This window comes from Squalius cephalus (genome assembly GCF_949319135.1).
Source record: "Squalius cephalus genome assembly, chromosome: 9".
Lineage (NCBI taxonomy): Eukaryota > Metazoa > Chordata > Actinopteri > Cypriniformes > Leuciscidae > Squalius > Squalius cephalus.
Window position 1 is genome coordinate 10,356,872 of NC_137130.1, and position 16,634 is coordinate 10,373,505.

At 36.6% G+C, this 16,634-nt stretch overlaps 1 protein-coding gene across 2 annotated transcripts in view; it reads right to left on the reverse strand.

The window, feature by feature from the left end:
* cps1 (carbamoyl-phosphate synthase 1, mitochondrial) overlaps positions 1 to 13,053 on the reverse strand; it is a 45,941-nt gene extending 32,888 nt beyond the window's left edge. Inside the window, exons 1-21 of one of the 2 annotated variants that reach the window (XM_079882022.1) lie at positions 12,840 to 13,053; positions 12,537 to 12,646; positions 11,882 to 12,026; positions 11,586 to 11,675; positions 11,461 to 11,517; positions 11,287 to 11,379; positions 11,122 to 11,211; positions 10,904 to 11,032; positions 10,500 to 10,606; positions 10,164 to 10,305; positions 9,634 to 9,711; positions 9,341 to 9,439; positions 9,142 to 9,237; positions 7,982 to 8,171; positions 7,737 to 7,894; positions 7,466 to 7,594; positions 6,727 to 6,871; positions 5,622 to 5,832; positions 4,475 to 4,673; positions 4,094 to 4,270; positions 2,233 to 2,351 (exon numbers count right to left, since the gene is read on the reverse strand). In XM_079882022.1, coding sequence (XP_079738148.1) covers positions 2,233 to 2,351; positions 4,094 to 4,270; positions 4,475 to 4,673; positions 5,622 to 5,832; positions 6,727 to 6,871; positions 7,466 to 7,594; positions 7,737 to 7,894; positions 7,982 to 8,171; positions 9,142 to 9,237; positions 9,341 to 9,439; positions 9,634 to 9,711; positions 10,164 to 10,305; positions 10,500 to 10,606; positions 10,904 to 11,032; positions 11,122 to 11,211; positions 11,287 to 11,379; positions 11,461 to 11,517; positions 11,586 to 11,675; positions 11,882 to 12,026; positions 12,537 to 12,646; positions 12,840 to 12,932 — 2,657 coding nt within the window. In that variant the 5' untranslated portion in view covers positions 12,933 to 13,053. Of the gene's footprint in view, positions 1 to 2,232; positions 2,352 to 4,093; positions 4,271 to 4,474; positions 4,674 to 5,621; positions 5,833 to 6,726; positions 6,872 to 7,465; positions 7,595 to 7,736; positions 7,895 to 7,981; positions 8,172 to 9,141; positions 9,238 to 9,340; positions 9,440 to 9,633; positions 9,712 to 10,163; positions 10,306 to 10,499; positions 10,607 to 10,903; positions 11,033 to 11,121; positions 11,212 to 11,286; positions 11,380 to 11,460; positions 11,518 to 11,585; positions 11,676 to 11,881; positions 12,027 to 12,536; positions 12,659 to 12,839 lie in introns of both variants that reach the window. The other variant, XM_079882021.1, reaches the window with a different exon arrangement.
* Between the last annotated feature and the right edge of the window lie 3,581 nt (positions 13,054 to 16,634).

The following is a 16,634-nucleotide window of genomic DNA, read 5'->3' on the forward strand; positions in this document are numbered from 1 at the left end:
TCAATACAACGTTTGAACAAAGATCAAAGGGAAATGGAATCAAAACTTGCAGATTTTTCTTTCTTAACATTCATGTTTCATAAGCTCTGCATTGGCATAAAACAATTCAGATAATCAAAACATGTTAAACTTTTTGATCTATATTACTGTGAAAAATAGTAGCTCTAAAACATTTTTTAGCTATGTATACAGCAAGCCTTCAGTGCATATACTGGTCCTGGTCTAAATCTCGGTTTATTAACAAAGCAAAGAGCATTAAAACCAGCATGGGACAGCAGGAGTGTGAGACGGTAGAGTCGCAATGGAAAGAGACAACCAATCCTCACTATCCCACGCACAACATGTGAGACTTTACTTCATACTGCGCTTAAAGAGGTCAGCTCTCACCTGAAAGTAGCCTGGTGGTTAAAGATCAGGGGTAGTACAGGGGTTGTGAAAAGATGGTTCAAACTTTGATCTTTGAGTGCTTAACTACAGTTCATGCTCAAGGAAATGTGGCTATAACTCAAGATGCTGCTGTTCTTGAGCAATGTACTGTATTATGAAGAACCATAAGCAAGGTTTTACCAGATTTGTGTATCTAATAAAATAAAGATCTAGATGTTGGTTATTTTATTAGCCATCTTCTGAGTAAGTTTAAGTGAATTATTAGAATACCACAGAATAGAACCATTAAGATGTTTTACATTGTGCCATTACAGTTAAGCCTATTTTTCCTTACAAATTCTCATTATGCATCCAAAAGTTTTATTTTTGTAATTCTCATTACTGTAATAAATTATATCACATAAATAATATACACACAATTGCCACTTTATTAGGTACACCTATTCAACTGCTGTTTAACACAAATATCTAATCAGCCAATCAGATGGCAGCAACTCAATGAATTTTGGGATGTAGACATGGTCAAGACTATCTACTGAAGTTCAAACTATGGAAGAAAAGTGATTTAAGTGACTTTGAACGTGGCATGGTTGTTGGTGCCAGACGGGATGGTCTGAGTATTTCTGAAACTGCTGATCTACTGGGATTTTCACACACAACCATCTCTGGGGTTTACAGAGAATTGTACAAAAAGAAGAAAATATCCAGTGAGCGGCAGGTCTGTGGGCAAAAATGCCGTGTTGATGCCAGAGGTCACAGGAGAATGACCAGACTGGTTTGAGCTGATAGGAAGGCATCAGTAACTCAAATAACCACTCATTACAACTAAGGTCTGCAGAAGAGCACCTCTGAAGGCAACACGTTGAACAGAGGCAGACGGGCTACAGCAGCAGAAGATCACACCGGGTGCCACTCCTGTCAGCTAAGAACAGGAAACTGAGGCTACAATTCACATGGGCTCACCAAAATTGGACAATAGAAGATTGGAGAAATGTTGCCTGGTCTGATGAATCTGGATTTAGATAGTTGGGACAGAATGTGGTGAAAACAACATGAAAGCATGGATCCATCCTGCCTTGTATCAGTGGTTTGTGTAATGGTGTGGGGAAATTTTCTTGGCACACTTTGGGCCCCTAATTACCAATTATGCATCATTTAAACACCACAGCCAACCTGAGTATTATTACTGATCATGTCCATCCCTTTATGACCACAGTGTACCTTTCTTCTGATGGCTACTTCCATCTGGATAACACGCACCATGTCACAAAACTCAAATCATCTTAAACTGGTTTCTTGAACATGGCAATGAGTTCACTATACTCAAATGTCATCCACAGTCACCAGATCTCAATCCAATAGAGAACCTTTGGGATGTGGTGGACGGGAGATTCGCATCATGGATGTGCAGCCGACAAATCAGCAGCAACTGCGTGATCGGATGCAATGCAACTATCATGTCGATATGGACCAAAATCTCTAAAAGAATGTTTCCAGCACCTTGTTGAATTTATGCCACAAGAATTAAGGCAGTTCTGAAGGCAAAAGGGGGTCCAGAAGGTGTACCTAATAAAGTTAGTGAGTATGAGTGTATAATTCCAGTAATTAACACACTAATGAAAATTACTTTTTTTGCATTCCAGTCATGAGAATATGTTGTGAGATTAGTTAATAATTAATCTGTTATATAATGTCACAATTTAAAAACAAAAATTAATAAAATAATTAAAATAAAAGGTGCTAAAAATTCAATTGTCAATTTATAGATAGATGACAGATAGATCTATTTTTTATTAGATTAATATCAGTTATGAGTGTCCGAATGTGACTGTTAATCTCTCTCACCTGTTATACTGACCCAGGTGCTGCTCCATCTCAGTGATGTGCCTCAGTTTGTGCAGGAACCATTTGTCTATGGCAGTGAGGTCATGGATCTGATCAACGGTCACACCACTGTGCAAGGCCTTGAGAAACAAAACAATCAACATAATGTCTAAAATCAGCAGACGATACTATAAATGCCATGAACATAAACAGGCTTTTCTAATAAATGATGGCGATCTACAAGAAATTGTTGGGTCATTGTTAAATGAGAAATAATGGCTCTTGATTGTTGGCTGTTAGCCTGCAGTGTCCCTTGAATACAGAGCAGAGCCCAATGAGCTGTAACTCGCTGTTGCCGTAGCGCTGTGACGGGGATGGGGGTCCTGGCCAATCAGGACACAGCACTTAATAGCCTGTCTGCTTAATAGGAGGCATAACCTGCTCTGAATGAAATTATGTGCCTGGAGACTAACATCAAACTCTAGTGCCACAAAAGCGAGACCAACCTTGAGAGTTATTGATGACTCGTGTCTTGACAGGATTTGGCCTATTATTCCTTAATAAATCTGCCAGCATCGATGCGTTCATTTGACACTCACATAACACGTTTTTTGATGAGAAGTTGGTTGGTTTCTCTTTAGGCAGCCAGGTAATTTTCCTTTTTAATGAATGTCCATTTCATAAAGAGCAGTTTTGTATCATCCTAAAGGGGTTTATTTTGCAATAATGACCGGCTGACTACAGTACTACATTACCCTAGTACTGCACAGCTACTTACAAGACAAGTAAATAAACAGGCACAAAACATTGATTTGAACTGAAACAGGAAAAGGAGAGGAAAGAGATCACCGAGAGCAACAAGAAACTAGGAAATTGGTGGCAAGCGACAATAGGTCAATTACACATATTAATGGACATCATACAAAAACAATTGACCACATAATGAGGTAACTGACCAATCACAGTTAAGGATTCTATAAAATAATTCTTTAAAACTAAGGTTTAGTTAAATAACCTATGGAAATATATAACTACCCTAACTTTTACACATTTACACACTTTTACATTTCAATTTCCTATGGTAGTTTTGCCATTTTCTTTGTCTGATAAATATATTATAGTTAACTTTTACATTGGTTTCAAAAGTACAATACAATTTAATAATTTTTTATTCAATAATTTGAGCTGAAACAGGACACAGAATTGCATTATAAAATTATTAAATCATATACACTACCATTCAAAAGTTTGGAGTTGGGAAGATTTTGTAATGTTTTTGAAAGAAGTCTCACCAATTTGATTCGATTTTTAAGTAAATAACAGTAATATAGTAAAATATTATAATTTAAAATAACTTTTTTATATGTGATTTTATTTACAAATTTTATTTATTTTTCATTTATTTTCAGCATCTTTACTCCAGTCTTCAGTGTCACATGATCCTTCAGAAACCATTCTAATATGCTGATTTGGTGCAAAGAAACATTTCGTGTTATAATCAATGTTGAAAACAGTTGTGCTGTTTAATATTTTTGTGGAAACTAAGACACATTTTTTTTCCAGGACTCTTTGATTAATAGAAAGTTCAAAAGAATATCATTTGACATAAATTGACATAAATCTTTTGCAACATTATAAATGTATTAATTACTATTTTCAATTTAATGCATTCTTTGCTGGATAAAAAAAAAAAAATAACTTACTAGCCCCAAACTAATGGTACAACCTGGACACAAAGATTTAGGACTGATGTAAAAATGTTGTCTCATTCGCTCATAAATCATGAGTCTAAGTTAAACATGCCTGTCATATTGAGTTGAGCACAATCAGAATCTATCATCTAGACTGTAATGCACATTGCTTAATGCTCTGAGTCACAAACCTGGGCGAGGGAGAAGATACGAGTACTTGAAGGCATGGAAAACTCTCGCTGCGTGTCGTGCTGCTCTGCCCATGCTCTTTTCAGAGGCAGACGTGGTACAAAGCCGTCCACTGAGGGGTGGCACATTCGCAAAGCCTTCTGGATGCTCTCCTCGAAGGTTCGGCCAACTGCCATGACCTGTGAGGGGAGGAAATAAGAGGAAAGAATGGAGATGGGAGCCTTTTTTTTTGCCTATTTCTGTAAATCAACAGCACTGAATTAACTGTGAAACGGATTTAAACGAAATTGGCAATAAAGAATTAAAATCCTAATTCGGTCTTGGATTAGTTTTAATCTGTCCTAGAAAGCAGCAGTGTTTGATTGCCATGACAACTGCTGCACCTCTCCAACACTCTTCATGGCACTGCCGATCTCCCGAGACATCCCTTGGAAGCGGTCCAGATCCCAGCGAGGGATTTTGGTGACAATGTAATCCAAACTGGGCTCAAAACAGGCCGTGGTCTGCTCCGATACTGCATTCTTTATGTCCGGCAGAGGAATGCCCAGAGCTAGTTTAGCAGCTACAAATGCTAGTGGGTACCTAATGAGAAAGGGTCAGAAAGCCGTCATGTCATATAATGGATAACATTATCTACAATAATAGAACAATAGTAACTTATAATTATTTAAAGTTCATCAGACTCTAAAATTACATCTTTTAAGATCTCAATTGTTTCTCCTAAACAGCAATGAAATTTTGCAGAGAGCAAATTGTGACTGAGACCCCAGTAATTTTACATGTCTCCTCTAGCACTTCAAAAAAATCTCAGCAGTGTCCCAACCCGTGTTCAGATTTGTCAATATAGCAAAGTCTGCAAAACTATTTAAGCTGTGATATCCATATATAACATCAATTATCTTACTTTTTTCCTATTGGAATTTAGAAAATATTAATAAACCTAGACCTTAACATGATTTAAATAACAATGCTTTCCAAAATTCCCTCCATAATGATTTTCCGAAGAAAAGAAAAAAATAATAATAGCCCCACATGGTATTAAAACTATTTTTGCCTCTTCACACTAATCTTTTTATAAGACAACAAAATCTGTTCTGTTTATTCCACACAATTGTGGCATCAATGCTTTCAAAATATATAGATTCATTTCACACTGAACAGACAGAGTGGTGGGTGGGTGTTTTTTAGAGTCTGGCTCTCAACATACATAGAACTTTGGCTGCAGTCAGTTCTCAATAGTTTGGTGACAAAAAAACTCAAAACTAAAGACAGTGTGAAACTGACACCTTCAGTTGATCACAGGGAAACGTCTGTTTCTCAGGTAAATTTGAACCAAGCCAAAGCAATTTACACTCTTAAATCCGTACCATACAGCATTAAATAAACTCAAATACAACACAGAGAGGTGCCTAAAGACATACGGTAACTAACTGTGGCTATACGGTGGCAACCCATAAAGCAGCATTTATGCTTATATACTTTAAAAATATGGATGTATTATTAAATAATTCTTTGGTGTGCAGATCTCACCCTGTAGCTTTGGACGCCAGTGCTGAGCTTCTGGAGAGGCGGGCATTCACCTCAATGATACAGTACTCCAGAGAGGACGGATTCAGGGCATACTGGATATTACACTCTCCCACAATGCCTAGATGACGCACCACCTTAATAGCGGTCTCTCTCAGCATGTGGTACTCCTCATTGGACAGAGTCTGGCTGGGTGCAACCACAATGGAGTCACCTTTGAGATGACCAGAAAGGGCTATTAACTGAAGCGCTTGAGGATTTTCAATGCATATGATGTGACTGGTGTTTAAATTAAAATGTCTTTAAGGTTTATGAATATGGACGTGTGTATGCTGGGGTCAATGACAAACAAGGACGTACAAGACTATGAGGAGAAAAAGTCTTTTTAAAAAGTAGTTCAACATCCATGTGTCTACCAATTATTAAAAATGTAATCTTCAATTAAAAAAAATTTAAGAGATCATTTTCATTCTCAAAAACAGTTTGCAACCATTGAGGTAAAAAGTAATAAAATATTTTCCTTACACCCAGAATACATGCAAGTTTTGAAAATATTGATCAAAGAAAAGAATTCATTCTTTACATATTTAGTTTTTTTTTTTATTATTATCAATATCATAGGTGTTTGACCAATTTGAAAGCCTAAACTAACCTATATTATTCTATTAAAACACGCATTATTGAAATATTTCAAATATATAAATTAAAAAGTACAAATAATATTTTATATATATATATATTATATATATATATACATATACTTTTTAATTTATATATTTTAAATATTTCAATAATGCGTGTTTTAATAGAATAATATAATTAATTAAATTAATATAATATAATATAATTAAAACACGCATTATTTAAATATTTCAAATATATAAATTAAAAAGTATAAATAATATTTTTTTTTATATATATATATATATATATATATATATATAGGTTAGTATTTTAATTATATATAAAATAATAAAAAATTATGCAAAACTACTTTTTTTAATAAAAAATAAAAAAATAATAATAATTTTATTATAATAAAATAATAAAAAAAATGTGTCTCATCACTGACACGCATGCATAAAAGATTTTATTCTACATGTGGTACCTGTGTGGATGCCCAGAGGGTCAAAGTTCTCCATATTGCAGACAGTGACACAGTTATCAGCGACATCTCTCACCACCTCATATTCCACTTCCTTCCAGCCCAGCAGGGACTTTTCCACCAGGATCTGCCTGCTCATGGCCAGGGCCTGTAACAGAACAGAGTAAAAGAGTGAAAGGACTTAACCCACTTTCATCATGCCAAACCATCTAGAAAGCGTCCATATTATAGGGAATCAAAATTTCCTTGATCTTCTTGAGATAAAAGAGTGTACTATGAACACATACCGTAACTTTCAGAGCTCATGCTTAATACCCAGTAAAAAAAGGCTATTTAATAAGCTGCAAAAATGTAGGTTTATTGATGCATGAAGCATTTGAAAAATATATTGGACCTGACAGCAAACCCAAAGCAGACATATAAGTTAGAAACATATTTAAATAGGAGAAATCATCAAAAAATTATCATTAATTATTATTATTAATTAAAAAATATTTGGCACAAAAAAATAACATTATTAGTGGACATTGGGGGGAAAACTAAAAGAAAAGAAAAACGTACAACATGACCTCCTAAATCAAACATGAAACAATCTTTAAAAAAATCTCTCTGTTCAGGAGCAAACATTCAGCAATTTTTACACTATACTTGATCATAATAAAGCAGATAATATTTAAATTCAGAGCATCAACATGAATAGAAATAATTAACATCATGTTGTGTGATGTTTTACAGTGCTTACCTTGCGAGCGGTGTCCTCTAGCTTCTCTCTATTAGCACACAAGCCTGAACCCAGGCCACCCAGGGCATAAGCTGATCTCAGCATGACTGGGTAGCCAATCTCCTCTGCTGCCTTCAAGGCATCTGCCACCTTCCAGACAAAAAGGATCATAATCACAGACAAATATCTACTCAAACAGTGTCCAACTGTAGCATTTACTTCGAAAAGTTTCTCTGAAACCTCAAATAAGACAGCATCACAACTTTGAGCAGTACCACATTTTCCATCTCACCGTTTTAACAGCAATACTGGGAGCAATCTTTTCGTTGATCTCCATTAGTTTATCTGAAAAGAGTTGCCGATCCTCAGTGGCCATGATGGACTCCACAGGTGTGCCCAAAACCTGCACTCCATACTTCTGCAGGACGCCACTCTGAAAGAGCTCCACACCTGGGACCACAGACAGGAACATAATGTACCATCAGTCAATCCTTTCAGTCCTGTTAAATTTGGTAAAGTGTAATGATGAATGCTCACCGCAGTTGAGAGCCGTCTGTCCACCCATGGAGAGCAGGATGCCGTCGGGTCGCTCTGCTCTGATCACCTCTGACACAAATTGAGGAGTGACGGGGAGGAAGTACACAGTGTCTGCCTGCTTGGTGCCAACCTCGTTAGTTTGTACAGAGGCAATGTTGGGGTTAATCAAAACTGTTTGCAAGTTTTCCTCCTGTAGACAGAAACAAGAAACACTGCTGTGAGAAAGAACACCTGTACTGTTGTTTCAACTAGGTCAGTGGTTCTCAAACTGTGGTACTCTGGAAATGTACAACTCTTTAATAAAAAGCATAGAATTCATTTATTATTTTTAATATTAATATTTACAATCCTAGACACACACATGCTAAAACTAACATGATTAAAAACAATTTTCTGTAATTTAAATTAAATATGAATTAAAATATTACTCAAACAAAAAATGTAAATGTTGCCTTGGATTCTAACTGAATCATTTTAAGTTGAAGTACTAAAATTACTAAAACAAATACAAATACATATTATTAAATAGAACGATTAAACAAGTCTAATAAAATAAATGACAAAAGCACATTACTCAAACTGAAACTAAAAAGCACAAAATTGCCCAAACTGAAACCCAAAAAATCAAACAAAGAACTGGAAATATAAAAATAAAAGCTAATTAAAAATATCGCTAAATATTAGAACAGTATATAAATAATACTAAAATAACACTAACAAGTGATATTGGATTTTAAAATTTATTTGAAATTGATATTAATCAAAGCATGGCATTATGTGTTACTAACAACCCTTAAGATTGCCGTTTTGGATGATGGTGTGCTAATGTCCCAATTAGCTTTACCAGCAAGACTCCCTTGGTCAACCAGATTCACCACAAAACATTTTTGCTGGTGAACATATCTATGTCTAGTCAATTGACAACAAACAAGCACTAACTTACATACACAATCTTGAACTTAAAAATTATTCTAAGGCCTAAACAAGATCAAAAAGACTCTATTTGCTTTTATAAATGCTTATAAAAACAGGGGCAGCATGACTGTGAAAAGGTGGTACTTGGATGGTCTGACTTGGTACTTGGCCTGAAAGGTCTGAGAAGGACTGAACTATGTCACTGCAAAAAGGTAGAACCCACAAAAATAAACAAAACTGCTCACCTTCATTGCTTTGACAGCCTGGGATCCTGAGTAGTCAAACTCTCCAGCCTGACCAATGGACAGGCCTCCAGACCCCAGCACCAGCACTTTGGATACCTGGATAAAACAAGAACAACAAACAAGTGTCTGTTTCTGTACTGTACTCAACACAACGTGACAGCAGAGAGGACTTCCAACTTATGTAGTTTGTCTCCCCCACCTGGATTCTCTGAGGAACAGCAGGTTTCTTTGGCATCACAGATGCGATGCTCCCCTCCTTCCCCTTCCTTATCAGAGAGATGAAAGCATCAAACAGGAACTATAAAAGATAATTGAAGAAAGTGTTCAAGTACACTGGCTGGTTTTTAATGAAATAATCAGCACCCCGCTGTGTAGGGCAGTCATGTATGAATCCCTATGGAGGATTCAACACAACATGATCAAGAGAGGACATTCAGCCATGAAAAACAAAAAGATCAGACTCTTCACAATCCTCTGACAGTGCTGCGGTACCTCTGTGTCAGTGGGTCCTCCCTTGGCCTCAGGGTGAAACTGCGCTGTGAACACTGGCTTGGTTTTATGCATAATGCCCTGGAAGAGTAGAAGAGAAAACAGTGTTCGGAGTTAACCTAGATTCCTCTAAAAGCAAAACGAAAGGTTTTTACAAAATATGAATATTTTCTATAAGAGTTAATTATCAATAAAAACAGACACTATAGTAGTCAAACCAATGAGGAGGTGTTACTTTAAAGGAGATCAACCACAGAAGTGAAATGCATCACTAAAAAACCTTACAGGCACTTTTAATTAATTTTTCCACAGTCAGTCACAGTTAAAGTGATAGATCATCCAACAATGACAACATTTTTGAGTCTGACAGAAAGACTCCCCTTTACTTTCATTATATGGAAAAATTCACATTTTCACCCATGCTCCGTGGAAGAGAGAAGGTTAAACGGGTTTGAAACGACATAAGGATGAGGAAATGATGACAGAATTGAAATAGTTTTGGGTGAAGCATCCCTTTTAGGTTAAATCCAGACCTCATTGGTTCCATCATTTGCGTTGGTGAAGAGAGGACTCCAGCCTGGAGGTAGAGACTCGCTGTCTATGCCATACCCATGATTCTGAGCTGTGATGAAAGCTTGGCCCGTCATCACGTTCACAACTGGCTGGTTTTGGCCTCTGCAAAAAAAATCTTTTTAATTAGTCTAAGGTTACAAATGACAAAAGTTATGCTTTCTCTTCTTCTGCCATGGTATTTTTTGCCTTGAATTCCATTTCCAGACCCACATGAAATCAAATTTGACAGTAAATTTGACTATGTACCAGATTATATAGCAGACAATAATAATAATAATAATAATAATAATTAGTACCTGTTTCCCATTGGTAGTTTATACGACTGTGCACCAGCTGCCAGAGCTGTGATTTGATTCCCCATACAAATACCAAACACTGGCTGAGGACGGTCACTTTCCAGCACCTGAAGGTCAATATGATGGCAGGATGAAAGATGAGCAGTGACAATTTATTAATTTTCAAATTCCCATATTAGTTTACATAGCTAAACTTAATCTTTTTTTCACTTGTTTTCTAACGTAAATGTTTTCTGTTTGTAGACTACTTTACTTCTGTAATGTAATATATTTCCAAGGAAAACAGCACATTAAATGAAAAAATACCAGTGTGGCCTAATTGATGTCAGCAGAAAATGAAAGTTGTTTCAGATGAATGATTCCAAATGAATTGTTCAAAACAATGATAATATTATATATCATACCTTGCGAACATTTTGAATCAAGGTCTTTGCCAGTGAAGGATCTCCTGGGCCGTTGGAAATGAAGAGACCGTCATACTCCAAACTCATCAGGTCTTGGTCCCATGGCACTAAATGCACCTCTGCTCCATGCTATGATATAAAAATGAAAAGATTTGAAATATGATTAGCTATAATGTCTATTGCTTCCACAGAAGAAGACCACAGCCAAAATCCCCTACCTTGACAAGTAGTCTTATAATATTGTGCTTGATTCCACAGTCAACAGCAACCACTTTGATTGGGTTACCTTTCCCAAACACTTGAATATCCTTAAAGCAGGAAGAGACATGGTGAACACTCACTGAAAATGCAGTGACAGCAATTTGATCGAGTATGCAGGTTACCTTGGTAGAGACCTCAGCCACTAGATTCCGTTGGTTTGGGTCTGTGATCTCCACTTGCTGACCATCAAATTCAATCTTACCCAAAACGGTACCCTTATTAGAGGAAAGAAATAGGAACCTTCAGAATGTATTTAGGACAAACTGTGCATACTTCAAAGTTGTGTAAATTCTGACCTTGTCTCTAATGATCTTTGTCAGCATCCTGGTATCTATCCCAAAAAGTGCCGGCACCTGCAAGTAAAAAAAAAAAACGCTTTAAATACTGTAAGTAAGTAGAAGTAGAATATATGGAAACACACCTTCTCCTCTTGAAGCCACTGTGCCAGTGATTTTACAGAGTTCCAGTGACTGTACTCATGACTGTAGTCCTGAACCAGCAATCCTGACACCTTCCAACAACAAATACATGGAAAAAAACAATCATGACTGCAGATAAGGGTAGAATATATATTAACATGTATGTATTTGACTGACAATTTTATCCAAAAGTGACTTATACTGCATTCAAGGTATATATTTTGTCAGTTTGTGTATTCCCTAATAATCAAACGCATGATCTTCGCATTGCTAGTACTGTACGAGCTGCACAGCTCACCTGAATGCGATCAGACTCCACATTTTTCTTCAGTCCCAGTTCATCCAGCTCCTGTGTGTTGGGAACACCATAGTTTCCCACAATGGGGTAGGTGAGGGTCAGGATCTGTCCTCTGTAACTGGGGTCTGTCAGAGCTTCAGGATAGCTGGAGAGATGATAAACAAACTTTAAGATGCTTAAAGTCAGCATCAAACTAAACTTGCTATAGTCTTTTCTCCCCTATTGTGACTTATATCCAAGTGAAATGGCTTCTGGAACAAGGAACAAGGAAAAAATGTAAGGCGGGATCATTGTGGTTTGCTATTGCTATCTCAATGTTCGCCCTCATGCCGAAAAACACGGCAAAGGGGAGGGGAAGTTATTTTGATTAAAGATTACAAGGGCACATGAATTTAAAAGAATAAATCATTTATAATAAATACTGCAATCATATACTCTAAAAATACAAGAATTGTCCATTTTGATTGCATGGTGACTTAAAGCTAATATGACAGTAACCTTATTGTACTGTAATTATTGACTTGACAAAGTAACTGGTTGATTGCATGAGTGTTGCCACTGATTAGTTATCAGGAAAGTTGTTTCTTTTGCACTTTTCCACAGCTGCCAAAACACTATATTAATGCATGACCATATTCAGAGGGTCCCTTCTTACCCAACTAGTCCTGTGTTGAAGACCAGCTCTCCAGCTGCAGATTGATCATGACCAAAGGAGTATCCCTTTATCTTGGTCCCATCTTCAAGCACCAGGTGTGCAGTCTGAGTCTGGACATTAGACTAAATTTAGGCAACAAATGCGTCTGAGGCAAGAAATTCATGATGTGCAACGTGAAGCAAAATTTGAGGCAGATTTCCAGGATTTTTGACTGTCATGACACAGTTAATTTTTCACAAAAACTTTGTTACATCATATCATGTAAATTAATGCGCTCAACCATATAACTCAAAGATAACACACCTTAAAGCTGAGCAACCTCGTTGATGTTCTCCAGTTGCGCCATCCCAGCCTCAGTGATTTGGCAACTCCACAGACAGTTAAGATTTTCGACATATTCTGTCCAGAAATGTGGTTTTCTCCTTACAATATGCGCTATTTTCAAACTATGTGTGAATATCAACTTGAAATGGGTTTAAAATACTTCCAACCACCGGTGAACACTACACAGCGCGCTCCGTCCACCTGCTGCCGCTGTGTAAAGTTAGAGATGGAGAGCACGAGAACACTCTCATCGCTTACTCAACGCGCTGTGCTCTGATTGGTCAGTTTCACTTCGACGGCAGAAGACGATGCAGGTAATTATTGAATAACTGTTGCTATTATCAGCGATTCAAGATTGTAAATCATATATAGAACTCCTTGTAAAATAAAGCATGACCTAACACTTCAACTTTGATGTCATATTTTCAAATATTTTACATTAAAAACTATTTTTATGTTTAACTGAAGCTGAAATTATTATTATTATTATTATTATTATTATTATTATTATTATTTAACATATACGCTTAATTGAAATAAAGCTCAGATGAAATATAAATATATTACATGGAAAACCTTTAAGTGTTAAGTTGCCTTAAGTTGCCTTGGCAACTAAATTAAATAAGTTTACTATGAAGTAGGCCTACTAAAATAACTCAAACTGAAAAAAATCACCTTAAAAAACTATTTAAATTGACAAAAGATAACAAATTACTAAAACTTAAACTAACTTGCATCAGTCTGCATGCCAGTGCAGACCACAGGTTAAAACAAATGTCATATGTTGTATTTAGGATTTTTAAAAGGAAGCTCTAATATGCCTTTTAAAGGAGAAGCACACAGACTTCTGATGAAACTACAGCACTTCCTAACCATGCATTCACATTTGCAACCCTGATCCACAGTTTGCTACAGTGAGCAAATCCCTGCTCTTTTCCTCTCCTTCTGACAATAGCGAGAGCCCCTATCAGGGGATTAATGCTGGTGCAGGACTTTGCTGAGCATGCTGGGAGGGCTCAGTTCAAAGGCCGTCACTCTGGTGGATTCAGCAGTCTGTCAGAAACAGCACATAATGTGCTTCACCATTCAGCAAAGACAAAGTCTTCAGACAGGAACAATATACATCAACTGTGGCTGTGGCAGGTTGTGAGCAGTGTCAACTTGACCACAAACTAGACCATGGTTCTGTGTAACAGATGTGTAGCACACTGCACATTTATATGGGTGAAACTGGTCTCATCAACGTTTTGTCTGTTTTATTATACTTTATGTATATAATTTATCTAAATTATAAACTCTTTAAAATTAGCCTAAAAATCACAAAAAGTTTTGGCTCCAACATTATGTGACACCAGGAAACTGGACCATACCATTTCAGTCAGAAACAAGGGTCTCTCATTTAGCTGTTCACATGTTTTTGCAATTATAGTTTGTGTATTAGTTTAGTTCTGGTTACATTTTTATATTTGTGCAAATATTGTGGCCATATTTAGGGTATTTGTCAATGAGTTTCATTACGGAATGCTGTTATTTATTTAACACTTACCTTTTGTGTTTTGGATGGTCAGATCTTTGAGGCAGAAAGGGGAGCTGGTAAAGCATGTACTATACTATATGGTATTAAAATATTTTAATTTTATATGTTTTATGCAAGAAAGCTACTTTTAATTGCCATCAGTGGAAAAAATAAGCTTTTTTGCCACCATATTGGTGTAGTTACGCCTTTACCAGCAGGGGCATACAGTAGAAAATGAAAATAACAAGCCAAACTCTGATCCATTGTTTTACAGTGCACTGCCCTCTAGCCGTCATCCTATGAAAACTCATCTACTGTTGAGATTCCATGAGATCTGTGAAACAAAAACCAAGCGATGCTTAAACAGTATTTGTTGAGTTTTAACATTATTATAATGAGGGAAAAACCCTAACTATCAAGAATATGGTATCCACTGATTATATTGCAGTTAAATAAGTAAATCTAGCATCCAGCTGAATCTAGCATTGTACTTCAGTATTGGATGAAACCATCATGTTTACATTGAATGATTCTCCTATAATGTGATCCTTATGTCTACATGAGAAATTCAATGGAGAGAACATCCCTGTCTTAACATAGCCTGCAATCCTTCAGTGCTCTTTTTCTATTCTAAGAGCCTGCTGGCATTATAAGACGGAAAATTGCTAAGTGATTAGGGGGTATGGGGTGTTTCAGAAATGCATAGCTTTCTATTATAGCTCACACTACACAAATACGGTTAGTTTCTTCTTCTGGAGCCCATCCATTTTGGCTGGGATCCCATTTGCTGTTTTCAAAGATCCCCAGCCATATACAAGGGTCTGAAAATAACCAAGGCCATGTTGGTCTCTATCTAAACTCATTAGTCGTGTCTTTCCTCCATGGATGACAACAGAATAAAATGAGTGACCATTTTTCACACACACAAAAAACAACTTAAATAATGCATGCAAGGTTAAAGTCGATTAATTTATATAAATTAATAAAGCCATTTTGGAACTTTCAGAGATTCAGAAACATGAGCAAAATATATTTTTTTTATTAATATTGTTATTTATTTATGTATGTATATTTAGGTGTAAGATTTAGGGGCCTGACATTTCAATAGCTATTTTATTTATTTATTTATTTTCGTCATCCTGAAGAGCTTATCCACATCTCAGCATATCTAATGCAGCACTAGAACATTCTGACAGCCTCTACTAGTATATGCAAATGATTCCTTCTTTGTATTTTATTCCATCTCAGCACTTGAACCAGAAGTGATAGGCGGGCTTCTCTGATGACGTGTGTTGGTGACTTCAGCAATTCCAAGGAACTATAATAGGTATTCTTTTAGAGTAGGGGCTGCTGTTCCAATGGCTTGGAGACCCTCATTGGGAGTAGCAGTCACTTTTCAAGGCTGTGTGCTGCTTTGTTTAGCTTTACCCTAATTTGTCCGAGATGGCTTTAAGGGTAAGGAGCTGTGCCCCACCCCCCCCACCCGCTCAGAGAGATCCCAAGAAAACTTTGCACCTCTTCAGGAAGGGCTATAAATAAAGCCCATCTGTCCAAGGGCTAAGTTACAATCCCATTCCTTATGGAATTAGTAAGGAGTGAGGAGAGTGAGCAACACTTTTAGTTATGGGGATTCACATCAGAACCCTTGAGGTCCGAACTATGCAGAATCTGTGACCTCTGAGTCAGAGTGCTTCTGTTGCTCTGTTGAGGTTATCTGAAAATAGCGCGTCACTTCCTGCTCTTTTCTTAAGACAGCAGCGGCATGTTTCATTCACCCAGTGCAGTCCGTCCTTCAGTATCTCTTGAATCATATAGCCAACTGAGGTAGATACATTATTCACACTATTTTATATGTAGGATGTGAGAAAATATCCAAAATTGCATACTTGTATCTGTCAGAAGTGTTTAAAATATCATATTTGTGAGTGTTTAAGGCCCAAACTCAGCTTTAAAGTTGCCAGAGGAATTTTTGATTGTATCACACTTAATTTTGTGTCACTTTGAGTCACATTCAATGTGACATCATGAGGATATTAGACATTTTCCTGTCCCAGACATGGGAGTAACAATAAAAGAAACAGCTTCACCTCTGAATAGTTTCAATGTGTTGTTAGCTGATACTGTGAGCCAGTACAGTTTCAGAGTCACGTTCAGTCAACATTCAGACATAATAACAACAACAATAATAAAAACATTTGCAAAAAGAGACACAAATATAAGATTAAGAAGTATTGCTATGGGATAGATGTGTAGTTGTG